General features: G+C 45.3%; 2 protein-coding genes across 3 annotated transcripts; both read right to left on the bottom strand.

Annotated features, from left to right (window-relative positions):
- Positions 1-349: 349 nt before the first annotated feature.
- On the bottom strand, positions 350-15,113 carry si:ch211-195o20.7 (cytospin-A). Of its 2 annotated transcripts, none has more exons than XM_048270731.1 (12): positions 14,694-15,113; positions 13,948-14,048; positions 12,348-12,884; positions 11,422-11,495; positions 4,557-4,966; positions 3,832-3,922; positions 3,643-3,709; positions 3,443-3,518; positions 2,500-2,605; positions 1,974-2,090; positions 1,714-1,773; positions 350-1,237 (listed from the first exon to the last, which is right to left on the bottom strand). In XM_048270731.1, exons 2-12 carry the CDS (start codon positions 13,985-13,987, stop codon positions 1,148-1,150), a joined length of 1,668 nt encoding a protein of 555 aa, XP_048126688.1. In that variant the 5' UTR covers positions 13,988-14,048; positions 14,694-15,113; the 3' UTR covers positions 350-1,147. The 2 variants fall into 2 exon arrangements, with proteins under 2 accessions (XP_048126688.1, XP_048126687.1); XM_048270730.1 differs by having other exon boundaries at positions 2,500-2,611; positions 14,694-15,112.
- A 1,767-nt stretch (positions 15,114-16,880) lies between these two features.
- On the bottom strand, positions 16,881-19,518 carry zgc:193593 (uncharacterized protein LOC564090 homolog). The gene is made up of 2 exons (XM_048228595.1): positions 19,308-19,518; positions 16,881-17,829 (listed from the first exon to the last, which is right to left on the bottom strand). Exons 1-2 carry the CDS (start codon positions 19,356-19,358, stop codon positions 17,560-17,562), a joined length of 321 nt encoding a protein of 106 aa, XP_048084552.1. The 5' UTR covers positions 19,359-19,518; the 3' UTR covers positions 16,881-17,559.
- Positions 19,519-22,401: the final 2,883 nt, after the last annotated feature.

Raw genomic sequence — 22,401 nt, forward strand, 5'->3', positions numbered from 1 at the left:
GCTCTGTTTGACCAATGTGTCAACTCTATTAGATATGACCTCGCTTTTAGAGTATATTTACACTCCATAAAAGGTTAGATCATAAAAAGAATGAATGAAAGAAAGAAAGGGTGGGTTCCACACTAAAAAATTCTTCGAAACATTTTGTTTGTAATGGATCGAACCTCCAGACCCCAGATTATGACTTTAGGATGAGTTACTTTAAACGAAACGGTCTTCCAGACTAAACACTGAGATTGCTTGCTGTTGTGAAAATGCCAGACATGATTATGTTGGGCCTCAAGAGGGCAGCACAAACAAACTTTCACTAAGTGATTTAAAACTAGTAACAAGAAGCATGTGGATATAGTCACAGCTCAAAATAGATCATTTTATTTATTTCTCAGAATCTTTGGCAAATTAACCTTTGTTAACGTATGAAATTACATTTCAATTCCCAACAGAGGACACTGTGAAGGAGCGAGCCTTTTCAGCTAGCAGGCTTCGGGGAAGGCCGAGTGAATGGAAAAAGAGGACAGGTCTCGTAGTCCTTCATGTATAATAAGGCAGTCATGCCACGTTTCAGGTGCACAGAGACACTGTGTAATGTGTGGCGACTTCAGAGACCAACCTCAAACGGGCCTGAAATAACGTGAGCCATCGTGTCTGCCATAGGACCTTGTTCTCAGACACAGAATCCATATAGACACAACAAAGTGCTTCTAAAAGTGCATATTTACAGAGTGTTTAAATCACAGCAAAACTCATCATATTAATTGTCTTTTCTTTTTAAAAAACAAAAAATCTTAATATTTACGACAATACATCACATACCAACCACGAGTGTGTCAAAGCAGGCCAATAATCCTCTTAATGTTCAATGTCACATTTGTGACAAATCACTCAAGTAACCTTTGGGTAAAAACTCATATTGTAGCACTGTCCAAAGCTCATCCTTCTAAACATGTAGTTCCAATGTATAACCAACAGGGGGCGATCCAAACCAAAGTCATTCACTAGTCCTGCCCAGTCCCATCTCGTCATGTCATCCATGCCTCAGTAGTCGCCCTGATCAGTGATATGGAAATGTTCATGAGGAGGAAGCCTCCAAACACCTGGTGCTTCTCGGTGACATCTTGGCATAAGTTGGGGATGTCCAGTTGAGGAATCACATCTCAAAGTGTCGGTAAATGCTCTCCACGTATCCCAGAACCCTCTGCCAGTCCGGCCCCTCGGCTCTCAGCATCTCATCCACTGTCTGAAAACACACGTGAGAGCAGGCTTACAATAAGGCCAGATATCAGAAACAAGCTACTTGTTGAAGATGAAACCACAACAACTTGCTCTCTTCTGTGCGCACAGGGAATCTGAGAAATAGACAGAAGATCTGAGTGTAGAAGGAGTGCTCCACACATCAATAACAAGTTAAGTGAACAGCTGAATCTGAGTCTGGTGGCTGAGTCAGAATTCCCATATATGGAAGTATTATGACAATATGGAAGATTATTTCAGGTTCTAATCAATGCCGTTGTCTGTATAAATCTATAACCATGCTGGGTGGAATGCCTTCTCCAGGTTAGACTACAGTCCCTGCTATTGTCCTTGCCCATATGCCACTGTCTCAGCAGTCCCCTGGGTCATTTCTAAATCTGTGTGCATACTCTGCTTTTCATACAAGTAATGAAATCATCCTGTGATTGGGTTCCATGTGTGCGGAGTGTTGAATACACTTACAAGCGAGGCGGTGATTCCAACACCCTCCCCAGTCTGGAATGCAAGGGTGAGGTTCTCCCTCTGCGCACAACAACAACAATAACCATCACCACCATTGTTAATGACACAAGAACCTTAAGCACCGAACAAACCTGTCATTTGGGTTCACTTCCACCAGAACGTCCACCAGTTCACTGTATAAACTGTACATGGAAATGAGAGTGCCTACTCGTGTATAACTGATGAGGGTGCGAGGGCGTGGGAAAGGGGCGAATTCTCACCTTGTTGTCCGGGCTGAGGCTACTGTATGGAATGTGCGTTGGGAGGTAGGTGTGGTAGATGGCACAGAAGGCCAGGCCATCCGCCCAGCTGCTGCTGAAGTTGGTAATATCAATATTCTGACGAGGAGAAGTCACCAAGTCAGAAAGTTGTGTGATTGCATTCCTAATCTTTGCATCCCAAATCTTTATCACATTGGTGTTAGTATGTATATACACACACACACACAAACACACACACACAGGTGTGCTTGTGTGTGTGGTCATACTCTCACACAGAGAGTGAGAGAGAAGGAAAAGATGCCAAGGCACATAGAACAAGAGAGAGAGGGAAAACATAAGGTGCTTATTCATATACATTTTTTTGATGAATAAGCAATAAGTATATTTATTTATTTTGTGATATAAGAGGCCTAGAATATATTTATTGAATTCTTAACCAGTTATGTGATGAGGGCTTATATGCTCTGTGCTGTGTGGTGTGACTGACTGACTGTTGTTTATAATGGCTTGTCTGCCACTGCGATACCTTGTAGCCCTGGGTGCGACTCTGACACCAGCGCAGCAGTGAGTTCCTCTTAGAACCACCATGACGACGGAGCAGTCGGTTGAAGTCATCCTGAGGCCTGCTGACACTGACACTGACACACACACACACACAAAAACAGACACACACACACAAAACACACATGCAGTCAAGGCAAAAATCATGTGATGGACAAGTATTGAGCGTAAAGGCCCCTCTGAATGGGGCTATTGGGCAAGTGTTTGAAAAACAAACATCAAAGGTCCAGCCATGTTGACTTAATATACTGTAACAGAGTTGGGGTGTGGGAACCATGGGATCAGAATGTGCAGAGAGGTATTCCATTCACAACGGGGGGAAAAGTCCACACAAGTCCACCACTTGTCCAGCAGTCGCTAGTGTGCATCATTTAGTCCTCTTTAACCCAGTTGTGCCAGAAGCGAGTACATGGTAACAGGCTGGTGGTTCCTAATATGAAGCAAACCCTCAGACATTTGGCAGCACCATCAGTTACATGCTAGATCAAATCCCCAGTCCAACTCCATGAGTTGCCATTGCTCACAAAACTCAAACAGTCTGCCATAGTCTATCAATCAAGTCACCTACAAGGAAACACACTGTGTGGGTGCTGATGCCTTAAGTAATAGCTTCACATCCTCATTATTCCCCGAGCACTGTAGACTTGGCTATCGGGAACTCAATGTACTGTTCGGTGAATGACTAGAACTCAGTGTGCTGGAAAGTCTGGAAAGAGGAGCAGCATAGCAGCAGGCCACTGAACCTGTATGCAGATATGCTGCTAATCCTACCCATGGATTCCTGCCTGAAAGCACAAATGACTGAGCAGTTTGTCAGTTCTGATTTCACTGATACAAATCAGGAACTCGAAAGCATGGTGCAGAATTGGGATAGAGAGAGAGAGTGTTTGTGTGTGTGTGAAACTCACCTGCTTTTACTAGTAGTGACAGTGAAAGAATCTGTGAGGTCAGATATAAGCTGGCGATTTGACTCTTCTTGTTTACCTTTGAAGAGAAAACAAACACAAACACGCTGTTTACATAGCAAGCAAAATAGAGTACACACGTGATTTAGACATCAGCTGAGGAGGGAAAAGGAAAAGGCCAGCTGGAGTCGGTTAGAACAGACCTGAATGATTATTGTTCAAGTTCTCCTCCTTGTCTTGACCCCTTTTTCCTCTGATTTGAAGCGTGCCCTGCCACAAAAGACAAAATCAAATATACAGACATAATCAAATATACAGAAATTTGGCAAAATATTCTCAAGATCCCAGTTAACAAAAAAACTGAAATGAATTTATTGTTGTGTGATGCTCACTTTATTGGCGGGTCCTGTTGAGGTGGTTGTCTGGGAAGTACCATTTAGCACGACGGGGGAGTCTGAAGACACAGGAAGTCTCGAAAGGCTCCTGCAGAAAAAAATAAAAAAATAAAATAAAGATGGTCTGTGCCATGAAATCGATATGAGTGGAACGGTCAAGCCGAGCGCGACGGGACAGTCTGATGCTCCCGTCTGGGTCTCTCTCTTTCCAGGGAGGACAGGAGGAGTTTGAAAAATCCCTCTGAAATGTTACCCTCGATGCATGAGCACCACAGCTGATTAAACTACTGGGTTGCGGCCAGGCGTGCAGAGGTGCTGTATAAATTCAGTTTGTGCCCACTTGGCATCGCCCGTGAACAATTGGTCAAGTGGGTGCAAACTGTATGAGTGGTCAAGTGGGGAACCGGCCCGCTCTGAGCCCTAGACAAATAGGCTGCCTGGACTACTACAGTGAAGTTGTTTGAAACATTCTTCTGGACCTAAGAGAAAAGCCAAATGGCTTTCACAGTTGTTCACATATTGAGTTGTGTAATGATATAAAATACAATTGAATGGAATCTCCATAAATCACCCAGAATTCACATAGCAGGGGAAACCAAAGGCAGAGGTCATGAGTGACATCAAATGACTCAGTAAATGGCTGTGGCTAAAAGACTGTGGGACATACCAGGTCTAAAGCCTGCACCTGTGTATTGGCCAGGTGTGGTGCAGCAGGAGCTCACCTGGATCTCTCTGATGTCAGACTCCTGTGAGGCCCTTCCCTCTTCCTCTCCTCGGCTTTCAGTTTCCTCAGGTACCCTTCGGCCACGCCCTTCCCGCTGGCGCTCCTCTCCCGACCCCTGAGGGGCTGCGTCTGGCTCTGCTCCTGGGACGCCGCGGTGTGGCCCTGGCTCTGCTCCTGGGTCAGTGTGACCAGCCTCTGACGGCTCTCCTCCAGCTGGGCCTGGAGTGGCTCGAGGCGCTCCTCGGCCTCCTTCTGCGCCCTCTGCGCGTCGGCCAGCAGCCTCTGCCATTCCTGCTGGGTCCCTCGGAGCACGCTCAGCTCCTCTTCAGCCTCTGCTCGCAACCGGTCGGCCACAGCGACGGCCACCTGCAGGTCGGCCTGGAACTGCTGCCACTCCCCTCGCTCCTCCTGCAAGGAGAAGCCCCAACCACTCGTCACCACAGAGACGGACTTTACAACAGATCTCCGTCTAATACACAGGTTATGTAACTCCTCTCGCCTCATGTTTGCTCAAGAGAAGGCAGTATAAATACCTCATCAGGCTATTTCAACTTTCCACCCTGCTCCTCTTCCCACATGCCTAGTGACTTAAAGAGAACCATTGACCTCTTCGGAACACTGACAAATTACTTGGAGCCAAGGACACAACAGAATAATACTGTTATTTTATTGTCCATAAAATTTGTCTCACCTTTGCAATATGAACCTTTGTACATACTGCACATAGTCTTGTTGTTGACTATACTGCAAAAAAATCCAAGGATACAGTCACTGACAAACACAAATACATACAAACAGTAGGCATGTTTAAGATTCAAACTATACCAGTGGCCTGTCTGGAAAATCACAGTTTGTGGCAGTGTGGCTGACAGCTTCAAAAGAAAATAAACAGTGGCACTGCACTGAAATTCCTCCTGCCCATAAAAAGCAATCATTAAAAAATGTTTAGGAAAATAGTAGTTATGGTTTAAGCAGTAAGCCCTGTGAGGCTGTACGTTCCAGTGATTTTAAAACAGCTAAAGGGCGTTGTTAGGCACGACACGAAGCGGAGATGCTTGTTAAAATGGTTACTACATATACCTGGAAAGATTTCATAAAATAAATGCACAGCAACAAGAAATGTAATGATTTATTTATAGATAATCATTCTTCCGCCAAGAAATAATTCTATCAGAATAGTTGCCAAGCAACATCAAGACAGATTAATTGATTGTAGCACATTGATATAGAATGAAATGCGGTCAATGTGAAGGGACATGCTGGGTTTCACAATGGCACTGAATGCAATTCAGCCAAACATAATTAACGACTGTTTTAGAAGTATATTCAACTCATTTTTCTCAAAATGGTTGATCTCATGCTTGATCTCAGTACCATAAATGACTTAAATGTGTAATTAAATGAAATGCAACATTTCTGACCCACATTTCAAAATTGAGTTGGAAAGTCAAAAGGTCAGAGAAACACTGAATCATCCCAATGCTAAGATAACACAACAGCACGTACTGATATGTTCCTTATCCACTCAATTGGAATTCAATAACTAGAACATAAACATGTCCATGCAAATCTATTGGTAAAGCACAACAAATATTTGCCAGACTACCAGCATTCTCCACCTTAGACTTCTCTATTCACTGTGCAATGTGTCCCCCTCCAACAGCTGCCAATAGTGAAACATGCTTCACGGCTAAATGGAAACTGTGAGAAAACTCAAATACTGCAGGTCCCCCCTCCTTAAAAGACTGAGGTCATCCGTTAGACCCGGCAGGGCGGCTCAAGTATTGGCAGTCGCAAGGAGATACTGTGCGCGGCCTGTTAGGGCCAAGTGACTGGACCCAGTGCCAAAGGCTCGGGCGGCTTCATTCAGGCTCAGCCGCCCAGAACCCCACTGCCAGCAGCAGGAATGTGTGTTTACGGCTCTTGGGGGCCTGTGAGCGTGCCTGAGCAGCTCAGAGAACATTGCTGAAGATTTCAAATAAGAAGAAAAAAAACCTAAACTGTAAGCGTTATCACACAGGTTTGGACAGATAACACTTCCAGGGAACTGTGACCAAAACACTTTGTTTGCACTGCTTTGCAACTTGAGTGAGAGGATCTTGTGGAGATTAGCCATCCTCGCTTGCCAGTGAAGCTGCGTGGAAGGCTTCCAGACTTGCTGAAACTAAATCGACTCAAACTAAAGACTCCTGACTAAATCGAATTACCGGGCAGCTGAACGGCAGGGTAACCACGGCAATAAGTGTCCTGGTTAAAAAAGCAAAGGAGTGAGGTGTTGGGGCAAATCAAGATGGCCTCTCTGAACTATGACCTGAGCTCGGTCGAGCACCACTTAAAACAAGACTTGCTCAGACACAGGGGACCGCCGCCCACACCAGACTGAAGTTAAAGCAGATGCTCGCTCATATGAAGTGGAAGAAGCCAAGAAGGGAAAAATGAAACCACGACTCATTTGAGTCAAAGAGAAAGCCATCCTGTGTGCTCCAGTCTTGCTCAGACATATTCAGCCCTGTCCCCCCCAACCCACCCCACCAATTCCACACTGAAGAAAGGTCACACTGAAAGAGAAAGAGGAGGAGGAGGAGGAGGAAGAGGAGGAGGACTCCCTCTCCGTTCTGCTCCATGAGCGCGGATCCCATGCATTTTTATTTGATCCCTTCAGCTAATGCCCTTCTCTTGTCTAACTCAACACTTGGCCTCAGGTAGAGACAGACAACAACAACGGTATCAGTATCTGTGCTCCAAACACTTTCCCCTCATACATAAAGACAATGTTTGGCCCGATCCTTAACTCTTCTACAGTGCTGAGAGGTGTAACCGGAGGACAGCGGGGACACTTATCCACTTGCCATGCTGCCATGCTGTGAGTGTTGAGGCAAACACTAAGAGAGAGAGAAAGATAAAAGGAGTGTTGGACAGAGATCAAACTGCAGCACTGTGCTGTGTGTGTGTGTGTGTGTGTGTGTGCAGGAGACTCCCATGCTGGGGTTCTGGCGGGTTGGGTGTCGGGGGCTGTTGGAAGAGTCCTGTTCCGTCCCGGCACACAGCACAGAGGAGTGTGGGAGAGAGGAAGGGCGGGATTATTCGTCTCAGCGGCAGTTGGGGAGAGAAGAAGCGGAGTTCAGCCAGCAAGCTTCCCTCCGTGCCTGACCAGCACCCTCACACCACAGCTGGGCCCCATTAGCCCATCACCAGAGAGTCCACACACCCACACATCTCTCTTTCACACACACACACACACACACACTGTCCCAGCAGCTCCCCCATTCACACACCCCCCGCAAAGATCAGACTCTCCAACTACCTCACTTTAGTAAAAGATACTGAGCTAACATTTATGTGAACAAAAGCTCCTAAGGCAAGACTTTAAAATGGATGTGTCTATTTCATCTTCAAATGTATACACGCGGGCATATACAAACACCTCTCTAGACAGTATAAACATACATACTGTTAGCAAATCATTACAGAGGAACTCCCAATCTCAACAAGCACCACATCACGACTCTGACTGAGAGCTTCATCAGAAACTAAACATTTCCCAAAGCTTTCCTGAGCGTCTTCTTCTGGAGGGGATTAGAGAGGGAGTCCCTGCTTAGGCTAACTGGAACCATGCTGAGGGGTCGTGCCATTGTGCAAGGCCAGACAGCCAGAGAAAACAGGAAACGCCCCACCTCATCCTTCAGTGCGATAAGACCGATGATCCCAAATCTCACCGCCCTCACACATCATCCAGGAAACACACTGACCCCTCGAATTACTCTGCAGCACCCAAAAAGGACTCGTACATGACTGTGAACCCCGCACACACACACACACACACACACACACCCAGACACGCTCACACACATTTAGAGTGTGTATATACACATGCACATTAGGAACAATCAGGAAACCACCCCTCCCTAGTTCCCCATCCAGTTTCTCTCCCTTTCTCTCCCTTTCTCTCTCTCTCACACTCACTTCCAGTCTCTCTCTCTCTCTCTCTTTCTCCCTCACTTCCAGTCTCTCTCTCTCTCACTCCCTCTCTCTCCCTATCTCAGCTATGTCTGCCCAACACCAAGCACTAGTGCTATTATAAGTCTGATGCTGGATGCCTCCTCCCACCTCAGTCACAGCCAACACACATACACAAATGCACAGACACACACACGCTAACATACAAACACTCACACACATACACACACACACACACACACACACTTTTTTATGTAATATTTACCGGCTTTGCATGGTAATCTCTTGACCTCCATGAACCGAAAAACAGAGTAGTGGTGGTAATTGCCCCCTCCCACTCAGAAAACACATAGATTCACACACACATACACATGCACACACTCAACACACACACTAAAAGTTAAAGGAAAACCATACGCACACCGAAACACACTATTTAAATGTACTCTGCAATGCAAATGTGACACTGAATGCCTCATTCTCTATGGAAACGTATTCCAGCCACAACCCCCAAAGAGCCGTGGGGCTGGAGTGGAGTCCATTCCTAGAAATCACCACTGTCCATCTGGAACTGATCCCAAAATTCCGAGACCTGAGAGCACGATCCCATCCACAGGATGGAATAGCCCACCCACAGCCCAGCCAGACTGGGACAATGCCTGCCGATGCCTGTGTTTGTATGTGTCTTTGAGAGAGGATGTGCTTTTTTTTGTCTCGATTTGTGAGCTTCTTTGTCTGCGTATGTTTTTGTTAGTGTGCATGTGTATGCTGGGGAGACAAGGCTCTTAAGTTGTGTTTTGTCCATCTGTGTGTGTTTATGGGTGTTATGGATGCACACGTGTGTGTGTGTGTGTGTGTGTGTGTGTGTGTGAGTGAGTGAGTGTGAGAGAGAGACAGAAAGAGAGAGAGAGGGCTACACTTGTGAGATCATTGTTTGAGTTTCTTCTCTCAGGGAGGAAAAGGCGAGCGCTCAGATGAACAGGGAGGCACAAGAAAGGGAGGACTTTTGCAGCACAACACCCACGCTCCAGTGAAGACAGCCACACACGCGTGCACACACACACACACACTCTATCCAAAGGGACACTCAGGCATAACATGCCGACTTCTCCCCTCACACTAGCAAACACAAAAGTCCTGTTATGTTTCACTGCTGAAAAGAGCTCTCTTTCTTTCACAAACAGCCCCCTTGTTGCTAGACTTTTCCTAAACCTGCAGCAAGGCACTGGAGACTAACAAAAAACTGATTTAAAGACTATAGAAAAACACAAAAGCCTGCTTTCACTTGCAGCCCTCAAACGTGCCTGTTTCTGGAAGCAGAGTGAGTAAGTGAAAACATTCTCCCAATGTACTGGCAATCTAATTGAAACTCACATTGAAACTGTCCCTTCCCAGAAGCCTGTTCCCTCCATCTCTCCTTTTTTGTCTGTCTCTCTATGCAGTGTTCTTTTCTGTCCTTTTTCTGAATCACTTCAAATGCTTCCTGCCTTTGCTTTGGGTGAATAAGGTAAAGTGCAATCACATTGTATGTGTATTGCAATTCATATCAATATGTTCTCTCTGACACTTTCTCCCCCCGTTTTCTCTCTCCTCCATCTTTATCTCCCTGTCTCTCTCTCCTCTGCCTACATCTCGATCACTGTCTATCTCTCTCTCTCTCTCTCTCTCTCTCTCTCTCTCGTCTGCCTACATCTCTATCCCTATCTATCTCTCTCTCTCTCTGTGCACACCAGAGGGGACTGGGAGGAGAGTGCTGGGGTGGAATGTGTTCCAGCGATGCCTAATCTACTACAGACAGAGGCCCCTGAGCAGAATACTCAGAAGGGTGGGGCCCCCATTATGAACGGGAAATTACACCCAAAAAAAGAACGAGGAGAAGAAGAAGAAGAGAAAGAGGAAGATGATGATGAGGATAGGGTAGAGAATAGTCACAGAGCATAAATCTTCCCCTCATAAAATGGCAGGAATTCGCCTGGACCTCAGAGGAATGAGAGCGGTGCTGAGCGACGCTGAAAGAATGCTAAGTGCGCTGGGGTGCGTTCTCCAGCTTCCCCCTCATGCTCTTCTAAACAGAGGAGCTTTTCATTGTGTTGCTGATGGGCAGCCAGGCGGCCATCGCAGGCCACATCAAGACCATCTCAGCCCACTTCCTCTGCTGCAAGCCTCACACAGGAAGTAGGCCATTAGAAAAGTCCCATCTCCCAGAAGCCTTGGCTAGCGGAGATGACAAACTGCAAAGTGGACGTTATCTCCCACTGATGCCCAGCCTTGACCTGTGTGGTGGGTGTGTATAAGTGAGCATGTTTGTGTGTGTGCGCGCGCGTGTGGGGTTAGCGTAATTTCTTGTTTACTTTCCTTAAATATTTACAACAGAAAAGACTCCAGGGATCAGATCCTTCCTGTCCTAAATTGCTAAAAATACCCAGAACTTGTTGAGCCAATGACAGAGTTGGAACAAAATACAGGTTTCTATCATGAACAAAGGAAGAGGACACTTAGAGGACAGATGACTAATTAACTAACCAGCCAACAATCTGGTTCTAATTCAAAATGTAGTTGAACAAAAACAGTTAATACACAAAAAAACAAAAGAGTGCCTTAATGGGCAGCCGTGGCCTACTGGTTAGCGCTTCGGACTTGTAACCGGAGGGTTGCCGGTTCGAACCCCGACCAGTAGGCATGGCTGAAGTGCCCTTGAGCAAGGCACCTAACCCCTCACTGCTCCCCGAGCGCCGCTGTTGTTGCAAGCAGCTCACTGCGCCAGGATTAGTGTGTGCTTCACCTCACTGTGTGTTCACTAATTCACGGATTGGGATAAACGCAGAGACCAAATTTCCCTCACGGGATCAATATATATACTGTATATACTAATGAGGTGCAGGGTCTTTGCTGTGGATGAAGCTCACCTGAATACTCTCCTTCAGGCTTCGGAGCTCCTTCACTAGTTCCTTCCGTTCTGTTAGAAAGCAACGCAGCAGAGCTACAGCAAGACGGAAAAATACAAAGAAAAACACAAAGGGAAAAAAATGAGAATGAGAAGTTAAGAATGTCATCAATAAAGTATTTAATCTAATACAACATCTTACAGCAAAACACATTTTTATTTATGGTCCATCAACATATGTCAATGTCGAATACGACTTGTTTGAAAGAGGAATGCTGATGACATCATGCAGCACAGCTTGACTTGACCATGACTTTTAAGGCAATGTGAACAACATGGCAACACTCCACTCAGTCGTTGACACCGAACTTGTGCAATACTTGCCTAATTTTGATGTGGTTCGTGAGCAGACAATGAGTGGAGGGCCTGTGATTCATAGCACTTCCGTCTGTGCGAGATCAGGGCCCACATGTCGAGGTTAAAGAGGGAATTGTACTGGGAGCCAAATCACACAATCATGACCAACTGTGCACTCACAACATAGCTCAGGGCTTATGCATCAGTGTTGAGAATGAGAGATTTGCGCAGCTGTCTGTTCTGGACATGGATCATGTAACTAGTGAGGACAGCGAGTCTAGGACCCATGCTAGTCCTTTCCCTGAATTACTGCTAATGGTCCACAACTTTCCTCTGTTCCTCTACCAATTTATTTCCTCAATCATTTTCCACTCCTGAGTCTGAGGAAAGTCTTGGGGTTTTAACTTGAGGGTGCTTTGAGTGATCTCACTCGAAGTAGAACATGCATGTCAATCAGTCCTGATAGTATATGATCTTTCTTGAATTTCCCCTGGGGATCAATAAAGTATCTATCTATCTATCTATCTATCTATCTATCTATCTATCTATCTATCTATCTATCTATCTATCTATCTATCTGATCTCTCTTACCAGCCAAGTTGAGCGTGGGGTCAATTGATGATTCGAGTCCCAATGCTTTCCGGCACTGTTCTAGAAGGTTCTCTTCCACACATGGGCTTTCTGTCCCACTGGTTGTCTCAGACAGAGACGGCCCAAGCCCACTGTCCTTCTCCTGGAAAGTCTGCTCGGTGGGCTTTTCCGGTGAACTGTGAGTCCTTGCTGACGACAGAGGAACAGCACTGCTGCTGCTACTGATCTTGGGCCTGCCCTTTACAAAAGTCTCCCTCTTGACTGGCGGGATGCTTCCTGCTTTAACCGGTGACGGACAGGACCCTAAGCTAATTACAGCCCAGTCCTGGCTGGTGTTGGGGGAGCCTGTACTAGTGTCCAGGTTTCTAGAGGAAGAGCTGATGACTGGGATGTTCTTCGTCTCCTTGTGTGTCCGGACTTTGCCCTCTGGGGTGGACCCTTGCAGTGGGGAGGCCAGGTGAAGCTGGTCTGACGTACAGGTGGGCAAAGGAGAGAGCGGAGAGGACGGAGGTGTCTGGAATATGTCCAGAGGGGGGCCTAGAGGAGGCGGAGACAAGCAAAGCAAAATGAAGCAATGCGAGTGAGGATAACAAGAACAAATCACATCTGAGTCCACGAGCCAAAACACACCAGACGGTCATGGCTGGGAATAATTGGGCCCTGGATGCTCTCGGGACAGACATTCCTCTCGGGCTGCAAAACATCAGTGACCTTACACACTTGGTCCCTGTCCTTGTGTGAAAACAGCAGTCTTTGCTCACAAAACAGATTCAATGCTGCATAGCCAAGATAACCAAGTGCAAGTGACGAGCACTGATAAAAAAACGCCACCAGCTACTCTTTGCAACTGTGCTCAAAAATAATCCTAAAACACGGAAAAAGTGTACGTGCCAAGGTCTGGGTACAGATTGGCTGTTTGCAATTAATCCGACAGTATTGCTTGTGGCAAGTCGGAGAATTTCGCTGAGTCACCACCAAAAGGGCAACAGGGCTTGACCAATCAACAGTGGCGTGAGGAGAATGTGAATGGGGCAGTGCCCGCGGGGAGAGCTGACTCATGCCCTCAACCTTCCTTCTCTCTCCTCCTTCCGAGCCCCCCCGTCTTCATCTGCCCAACACCATCAGGCATGTCGGCCCACTGCAGGGGGGCATGTGGCCTCTGTACTCCGATGGGAAACTTAATAAAGGCATGAGACTAAATAGAGGAGGGAGGGAGAGAGGAAGGGAAGGAGGGAGGGAGGAATGGAATGGAATGAAAGAGAGATAGAGAAAGAAAGAGAGAGAGAGAGCAAGAGAGAGAAGAAGGTAGGACTGAGAAAAAACAACAAAGAGAGAATGAACGAAAAGGCTTGGAGAGGGAGAGCTAACATAATAGATTTGTGGTGGGTGATTCCACGCTCGGAATGAAATTGGCTACAGCACACATGCCAACCAAATTTCTCAGCCTCCTTGCAGAATGCACTGGCTGACAGGGACACATTCCGATGTGAGGTTATCCCAGGGGAGATTTATACACAGATGAGCCCAAATGCATGTAGCCTACGAGATTGATAAAAAGAAAACTAAATCAGATTGTAAAACACATTGCCTAGGTATTTACCTGGAGATCCATGGCCATCTTTGGTGGATGAGTTTCCCATGGTGACAAAGGATGGTGAGCAACACAGAGTCTGCTTTCACCTCTGGCTCCAGGAAGTTGTCCTGTCAAATAAAGATAGTTACACCTGTTTTGGTTGTGACAGATACTGATCAAATGACGGAAGTACAGGATATCAACTTTATGACCAACTACAACTTTATGACTAACATAGTGGAAGAGAGCAATAAAGAAGACATTGATTGAACGTGCAGCCAATTGAATGAGCCAGTTAACAAAGATTGGCTAGTGATTGATAGCAGGATGTATCTCCTCGGTAATGTTCGGTCGCCCAAAGCATCCGTCCAACAAATTATAATTCCCCAAATCTTAACGATTTATTTTCTCAAGTCAAAGCAGTTGCGATTACGGTAAGAATGTGGCAGAGGTAAGTTAAATAGTCCCCTTTACCATTTGATATTTGAACTGCCTATCTTGGTTAACACAAAAAGTTCGAGTAAAGTCTTCGCAACTTCCACCGACAATCCAGTGTTACATGGACTACTGGTGCGCCTTTGCGCAGAAGTAATCTTAAATAAGCAACTTTTTTTTCACTGATTTAACAATGTAATAAAAGATCAGAACCTATTTGGTCAACACTCAACAAGCATAATGTAAATCCAGTCGTTAGAGCTATACGTGTCAATCAAAAACATTTTACATTCGGTAAATTAACTGGCATTAAAGATTTGTCATGATCGAATACACACCTTTTCACGAACACACCTATGATCCCTCGCGAACTTGAATAAACCGTAATGTTCCACTTCTATCCTCGAAACTCCCCCTGCCCCTCACTCCTTTCGATGCGCGTATCAAGGCACAGACTGTGTAATTCCTTACTGGCAGCGGTGAAGTTGAATTAAATGGTTTACGCGCTACCCGGCAACATTATATCAGCACTAGGGTGGTAACATGCGCACATATTCTAAACGTTGCGGTAACGATTTTAAGAAAAACATTGTTTCGTACGTATGCCCTTATATGATCAGAAAGATCGATCCCAGAGCTGACTGCATCTTTAAATATATCACTGCTAGCAACCTGAGTAAGAAATAATTAGTCATAGAGATGGGTAATTCCTTGGTAATGCAATCACACCCATTCCCCATGCATCTTGACTGTTACGTGTGTTACTTGTTTGCTCTCTGATGTTTTCCAGTGTGACAGATAGCCTAAATACCTTTCTCCCTGAAACCTGCGGGTCGTTTAACAAACTTTGTAGACTACTGTTGAATGCCAAATCGGAAAAGTAGCCTACACATTGGGGATTCGGATTAATTTTAATGACGAAAGGACGACATCTAGAGTTGGCCCTCGAGACTGAAAGCAATTTCAGGCCCCAAGCCTCAATATCTCCTGTAAACCGTAAGAATGTTTAAAATTAAATTTTGCATTTGACCTTAGGCTACCCCTTGATCTTTGTTTGTCTAAAGTGCACCCCTGGCCTCAGTGTGACTGACATGGAAGCACTTTTAATGAAGTTACCTTTTTCAAGTAGGGGGCAGTGTTGAATGGGAAAACAAGATGCAGGCATAGAATATCCAAGCCATAAATATTTACATGAATATCTACACCTGTTAAGGGAAAAAGCCATCATATATCATATAATATTACATATCAATATATAACGAGTGCAGTATGGCTTGGGTCTTCTGGTTAGGATCACCACAATACGATTTCTGTCTGCTGACACATTTCACTCCCAAGCAGAATTGAAGCTTTCCCTGCCTTATTTTCAGGACATTTCACACACTTTTCACTCAATTTTGCAGCACTACAGTGTAAAATCTCAATTAGCCTGAAATTATGATATCTTATGAATATATTGATATACATTATAGTTTGAGAAAGGAAGTGCACTGAAATTGGACTGAAAAACAGAGAAATTTGTTTGTAATTGTTTATAAAATTTCATCCTTATGAATGCCATTAAAAAGTGTCACTGCCGCTGGTAATTCACAAATAAGACAGAGTACAACTTGGACTTGTGAAATGTTTTTGTGTATGACTGTGTGTGCATATGTGAGAAAGTGAGTGATGGAGACAGGTCACTGTTAATGGTTCCCTGCCTAAAGTGGCTAGTGCCAGCTGGATCCAGTTTGGTAGTCCACAGGATTCGGCTGAGGCTTCTGGGTGAGAGAGGAGCTCTTCATGCGTGAGCGCAGCCAATTATCACATCTGCTGAGAGGATTAGGGTGCTGCGTTGGTGACCTACAGACGCTAATTCTGCTGTCGTTGAAGAACCCCAATACTTCCAGTCACACTTGGCAGACATGAAGCTGGCTCCGGAAAAAGAAAAATAGGATTATGACTATCTATTATAGAGAGCTTCAGACTACACGTAGACTATGTGAGTGTCTGAGGCGTTGTGTGATTTTATGCTTCAGTTTTAGGTATTTTGATTAATTGGAATCAATCCAATACTCTGATGGAAATCAGGTCATTTTCTTTTAAAAATGGTGTGCAAGGAATTGTAATTGACAGCATCTTACAAAATGACTTGTTCTCAGTGTCATATTGTGCATCTTTCTTCCACTTACACCCCATGAAGCAAAACCATCTGGCATTTGAACTCTGGGGAAATGTTATGGGTAACATCTGAGTGAGCTGTATATCATCAGCCAGAGCCAATCATATCTTTATTTAGAAATTGCCACTGCCCAGGGAAAATCTGCTTGTCTCATTTGAGGCATGCACAGTTCATTGCTGGTTCTCTCACTCAAAGGGACTAACGTGAGCATCAGATTATAATAATGTGTGTCAATTCACAGAGCATCCACCTGGCTTAATCCCCATTCAGAAAATTGGCTTAGTGAAGAGATCCGTCACTGTACACACTCTGTGTCTGCCAGAAACATCTAAGCAACTGCTAAAAAAAGAACACAGAGACGCAGTCTAAAAGGCTCTTTATTCATGTGACAGGGTTTACATTAGTTGTTTGCACGGCGAACCTTGCATGTGTGGTTTGTCATTGAACTGATTACTGTATTGTCGAAATTAAGCTCACCAAAAGCCCCATTTCTTGAGAGTCTCTAGTTTTTCCCTCAGTGTAATTATTCTGTAGAAAAATAAACAAAATCGCCACCATTCCCTCACTGATCAAAGACAAACGAGTGTCTCTGAAGTGTTCAGATTCATTAGAGGACAGATTGAAATACTCCATGGGACTGTTGCCAATGGCTCTAAATCGTCATTCATTAGACTGAGTGGCAAGATCTGGATGTGGACTGGCTCCCCAACATCCAGGAATGGCAGTCCGCCTCGGAGGAGCAATTTGCTAGCAATCTGTGCACATGGCAGCTACGCCAGCAGCCATCAGAGCTCTTCAGGCTTGACAAAGGCACCCAGTCTTAAAATGTCATTAATCTCGAAACATCACTCGCCATAAAGCAGAGTGAAACGTTCATCTGGCCCCCTCAAACTGCACGCTCAGTTCACACCAGGTGACTGTAGTGTATGTATTTTTGTAGTTGAAGGGGATGCAAAAGTGGACCAAATTGCAGAAAATATTTGGAGGGGATTGAACTCTTGTTTACAACATGTTTTGCCTCTCCTGGTTTGGGAAACCTGTGCTTAAGGCAATTTTGTCACAGGAAATAGCTGCCGCTCCGAGCCAGGAGCCACCACTGCTTGTTGGGGGAAAGCAGAGGCAGTGTGGAATCCACCACTGGGAGCAGCAGGTCCGTCCATCCACTGCAGCACTCGGGCAGACGGTCTGTGGTGCATGGCGAGCTGGCGGGAGCTGTAGCCGGACACCCCAATGCCCAGGGCACCCAGCAGCACAGCCACACGGGGCATGGCCAAGCCACTGGTCTTCATATCCACACTATGCACGGCCTGTGTCTGGAGGGAGGGCAAGAGATAAGACACTGTAACCACAGGTAATAGGGAGCAGAAGCAGACTTTTTCCTTTATTGCTATCATTTGTTCTGAAGTGAACTCAATGCTGCGGTTACCCATACCTCTTAATAAGAGATGGTTGTATTAAAAAATCAACTCTTAAAGCATTGGAACTTTTTATGTTGGTGAATGATTAAGTGCTGTTGGGTCACCAAATCGATAACGTCAGGATGTTTCTTTCCTGTAGCCCTTAATAAAATGTTCACATCAGTTTGTTTTCATAGTTCATACAATTTGGAAAATAAGATGTGTGATGCCTAGAAAGCATTTACAATGTGCTGGTTAGTTTGAATCTGTCAGTTCAGTTATTCTCAAACAAAGAACTGTGAGGGGCAAACTCTAATTAGTTTTCTGGTGTCCTCCTACATAGCATGAATTCTTGGCACAGGGCAGTGTAACCGTCTGTTTAAAAAACAGTTATTTAATTTGCTATGTGATGTACAATTACCAAGCCACAGAATAAACACAGACAAAGAAATTAAAGGCAACCTGCAATTGCCAAATAATAATGAGGGCTTGTGACCAACAAAGTCTTCCTCATTTTGCCAGAGGTGCAATTTCCTAGGAGTCCCCGAGACAGCAATTAAGACTAGAGAGGAGAAAAATGCGGAAACAACTAATGAAATTGTGAATCCAGCTGTTAAGCAGATTTTCCCTGATGCTCTCTGAATTATCTGTGCTAAAAACTCAGGGAACCATTTCATGAACACTCACACATGCAATAAATACTAATTTATATGCTAATTAAAACAACTGCAGTCACAAGTTACAGACTGAAAAAATGAAGATATAGAATATTCAGGGCGCAGAAAAACATGGAGGGGTATTTTTGAGAGGGAAGATTTAAGTGGTAAGTGTTCTCCTTGAACAGCTCTCAGCATAGCAATCCCCTACCGTACAACAAAATGGATCACACTGAGTACTATTTTATCCTACCCTATAAAGCATCTCCACCACACACTCACAAGAAACAAGAGTGAGTGTATGTGTGTGTGTGTGTATTAGAGAGAGAGAGAGAGAGAGAGAGAGAGAGAGAGAGAGAGAGAGAGAGAACTAATGGAGTTCTGGAGTCATTAGAGGCCATGCTGATAAATAACTGCATCTATCACTTTCCTCATCCAGCTCTCAGTAAGCCCCCAGAAGGGGAACATCGGGGACAAAGAGCCTTCATTAATGTAGTCACACTTGATTAACTGATAGTGAACCCAAAATCTCTGCACCTGGTGCCGGGAAGTTCATGTGAGGCAAATTGGACACAACACTGAACTTCCCCTCAAGGGTATTCACATGTTGAGATAAGAACAGCAAGTTCAACAGTATGTGGTGTTTTGAAGAAAAAAAAAAAACTACTGTGGAATCGATGAAATGTATTAAGAGGCAGTCCTCTCTAAGCTGGTGATAATTCTTGTCTGGCTGCTCACCTGCAGAAATCGGATGTACCCAGGAGTTAACCTTGGGAGGCGGAAAAACATCTTTGACGGCTCCAGGGTGCAGATGCGGTTGATGGTCCACAAGGTGCCAAACTTCCTTCAGAGATCCTTTTTTTCCCGTCAACCCCTCTCTCCCCCCGACACACTCCTGGGCCTGGCGGATAAGAGAGAGGGCTAGTCTGAGGAGAAGGGCCCGTGTGGCTGGAGCTTGTCTACTGGCTGCTGACCTGCCCGAGGCCCTTATAAAGCCTCTCCTTGGTTACATAAGCCCCCACCGGGCCAGAGCCTGGAGAGGATTAAGAGAGGAGCTGGCAGGGCAACTGGAACCATGACGACTGACTGCAGCTTACATTAATGCTGTGTAAAACAGCAGGGGTGCCGGACAGGGAATTGGGATGCTAGCCTTAACTGGCAATAGATAAACCAGCAAAAGAGTGACCCAGCAAAAAAGGGGAGAGGGTGAGTGCAGTTTGATCTGGAAAACTCTCAAGATGTTTGCACCTGGTCATAAGTACAAAAGAAACCACATTTACGTTCACATTCTGTTCACATTCAAAAGGTGTGTCATTGAGAAACATTATTAGTAATATTGAGGTGCCCTAGAGCAAAGGAAGAAATGGTGAAATACGCCGAGTTTGGGAAACTTCTTCCTGTTCGTGCAGACGCCAGCAGTGTCTCCTCGTGCAAGCTCAGCGACTTCCTTGAGGTTTAATATCCTCTTGTCTCAGATTGTGCCTCAGGCCCCAATGCTTAGTCCCGGTAATGAGGCAGCTTTTTGGATTCTTAGAACATTCTCCCTCAGTGGACCAACTCTGACCGAACACAACCGCAGAGAGCAGACACCCAGCCACTACGCTGGCAGGAAGTAGGCCACTGAGCGTAGAGTATCCCCTCAGGCGCTCGCCTTACCCGGATGATGTGCCTGAGGATGTGTTCTCCGCTCACAGATGAAAAGTCAATACAGCCTCTCTGGTTTCTGAGGGGTCTTTTCACACAACGGGTGCGTGTCATAACAAACTCAGTCAAAATGAGCCATCCTGGAAGTTGTAATGCGTTTTTCCCCTGGCGCCTGACTAACCAATTGAATTGAGAATTGAGCAGCCCATTTCAATACTTTGTCTTGCAGCCAGAGCATAATTATTAGTTTGGGGACAAATAACTAGCTAGCATGTTCACAGTCAGTGTGACTCATATACAGTAACAGTCATGGCAGTGAGAAAAAAGATAGTTCCTTTTTTGTGTTACCGACCATATTTGGACTCTCAGGCCCTAAAGGGGAGGCATCAGCAGCCACTGTAGGGGACTACATTTCACCACGCTTGTGTTACAGTAGCAGTAGTACTAGATAACTTTATTGTCCCCGTGGGGCAGTTGGGTTTGCGGCACAGTCGCAAGGCACTTCATGACAGGACATCAGACCTATGACACCAAACAAATAGTCCATACATCAGACACAGACAGACATAACATGAAGAACATACATCACACACTACAATACACTATACACCTTTGGGTATGACCAGGCCAGCTGGACATCTAGCTTATTTTGACTGATTTAAAGCTTTTATGGCTTGTGGTATAAAGGAGAATTTGGATCTGTTCTTGGTCAGGAGGGGTGGACAGAAACGACGCCTAGATGGCAGTAGTTTAAAATGAGATTCCAGGGGGTGTGTCACATACAATGTTGTTGGCCTTTCTCACCAGTCTGTCTTTGTAAATATGTTCCATGCTCAGTAGTGTTATTCCAAGTAACTTGCTGGCAGTTGTAACTGTTTTTCTGATTTACTTTTTCTGAGACTCAGTGGCATTTCCGAACCAGAAAATAATACAGCAGTGTGCAGTAAAATCCATCTGATGTCATGAAGTCAAGTCAAGCTGACTGCTTTGTTTATGTTTGAATGTAGTTACCTTTGCAATTGCCCTACACACATCACATCTGCTGTGTGTGGGTGGACTTCATGGTGAGTGCGACGACATGGTTTCAATAGTAACAATTGGCACATTGCGTCCACCGTAAAACGCCACTCTGTATTCTATGCACACCTCTTCTCAGCAGCACAATCCTATTCCAAACTGAAAAACCAGAGCGTTTCCCTGCGACAGAAGGCTCCTCATTCTTGTGAGGTGGTGGTGGGCAAAGCCAAGTTAATTGTTCCACTCTTTTAGCCAGCCAAAGACCCTGTGCTTTCAGGCTGCGGTGTCCTGCACACAGCTAGACGGCTCCCACCATGCAGAGATGAATGCCGTCACCAGCTGCTGAACAGGCCGATAGCAGGCCAGCGTGCTTGGCCAGGGGCTTCAGCATTCCTAACGAGAGGCTCTCATTAAAGTCTGGGAATTGGACTTGTCATAGGCAAAGCCCTTATAGAAGACTTGATGCCAAGTAAGTGTTAAAGCACTTTTGCTGATGTACTCCATTTCTGACTCTGTTTCTGACTCCATACAACAATGATCCCAGAGGAAAATGGCCCTCTAATTGTGGAGAAATGTTGGTAATGTCGTCATTCAACCCATTAACCTAGGGACAATGAAGGTTGGCACATTTTCGCCCTTTTCAAATGATAGTATAGTGCCGTTTTGTACCATTTCAACTAATTTCCGTTGTATATTTTCAGATCTCTCACTAATGTATGAAACGATATGCTGTTTATTTGAGTGCATGCATCTATGAGCCATGTGCGAGTGAGCTTGTTCTAGGGAGCCAGACAGCAGACACCTGGTGTATCCAATGAAGCTGCAGATGGTGGAGCATGTTTTAATGATTCGACACCGCTGTGTCACCCAGCTAGGGTGATTCCTTCCAAACCGATACCCATTCCTGAATCCCATCAAGTGAGTGTTGGCACAGAAATGCCACTTTGTCTGAACCTGAGCTGTGCCAAGTCCCAGGGTCACAAAGGGCCTACCTGCACCCCAATCCCTGCCATGGTTACGCTCTCAGGAAACATAATTAAAGGCTTAAGCCTGGTGCTAAACAGAGCAACACTCAAAAGCTAAGCTTTTGTCACCCCTCTTTCCAAGGCTACATGCTTATCAGGGACTCTCCCACAAAGCAGGTCGTCCACAGTGCAAAGTCAGCGAAGGA

This window comes from Alosa alosa, chromosome 19 (assembly GCF_017589495.1).
Source record: "Alosa alosa isolate M-15738 ecotype Scorff River chromosome 19, AALO_Geno_1.1, whole genome shotgun sequence".
In the NCBI taxonomy this organism is placed as follows: Eukaryota; Metazoa; Chordata; class Actinopteri; order Clupeiformes; family Clupeidae; genus Alosa; species Alosa alosa.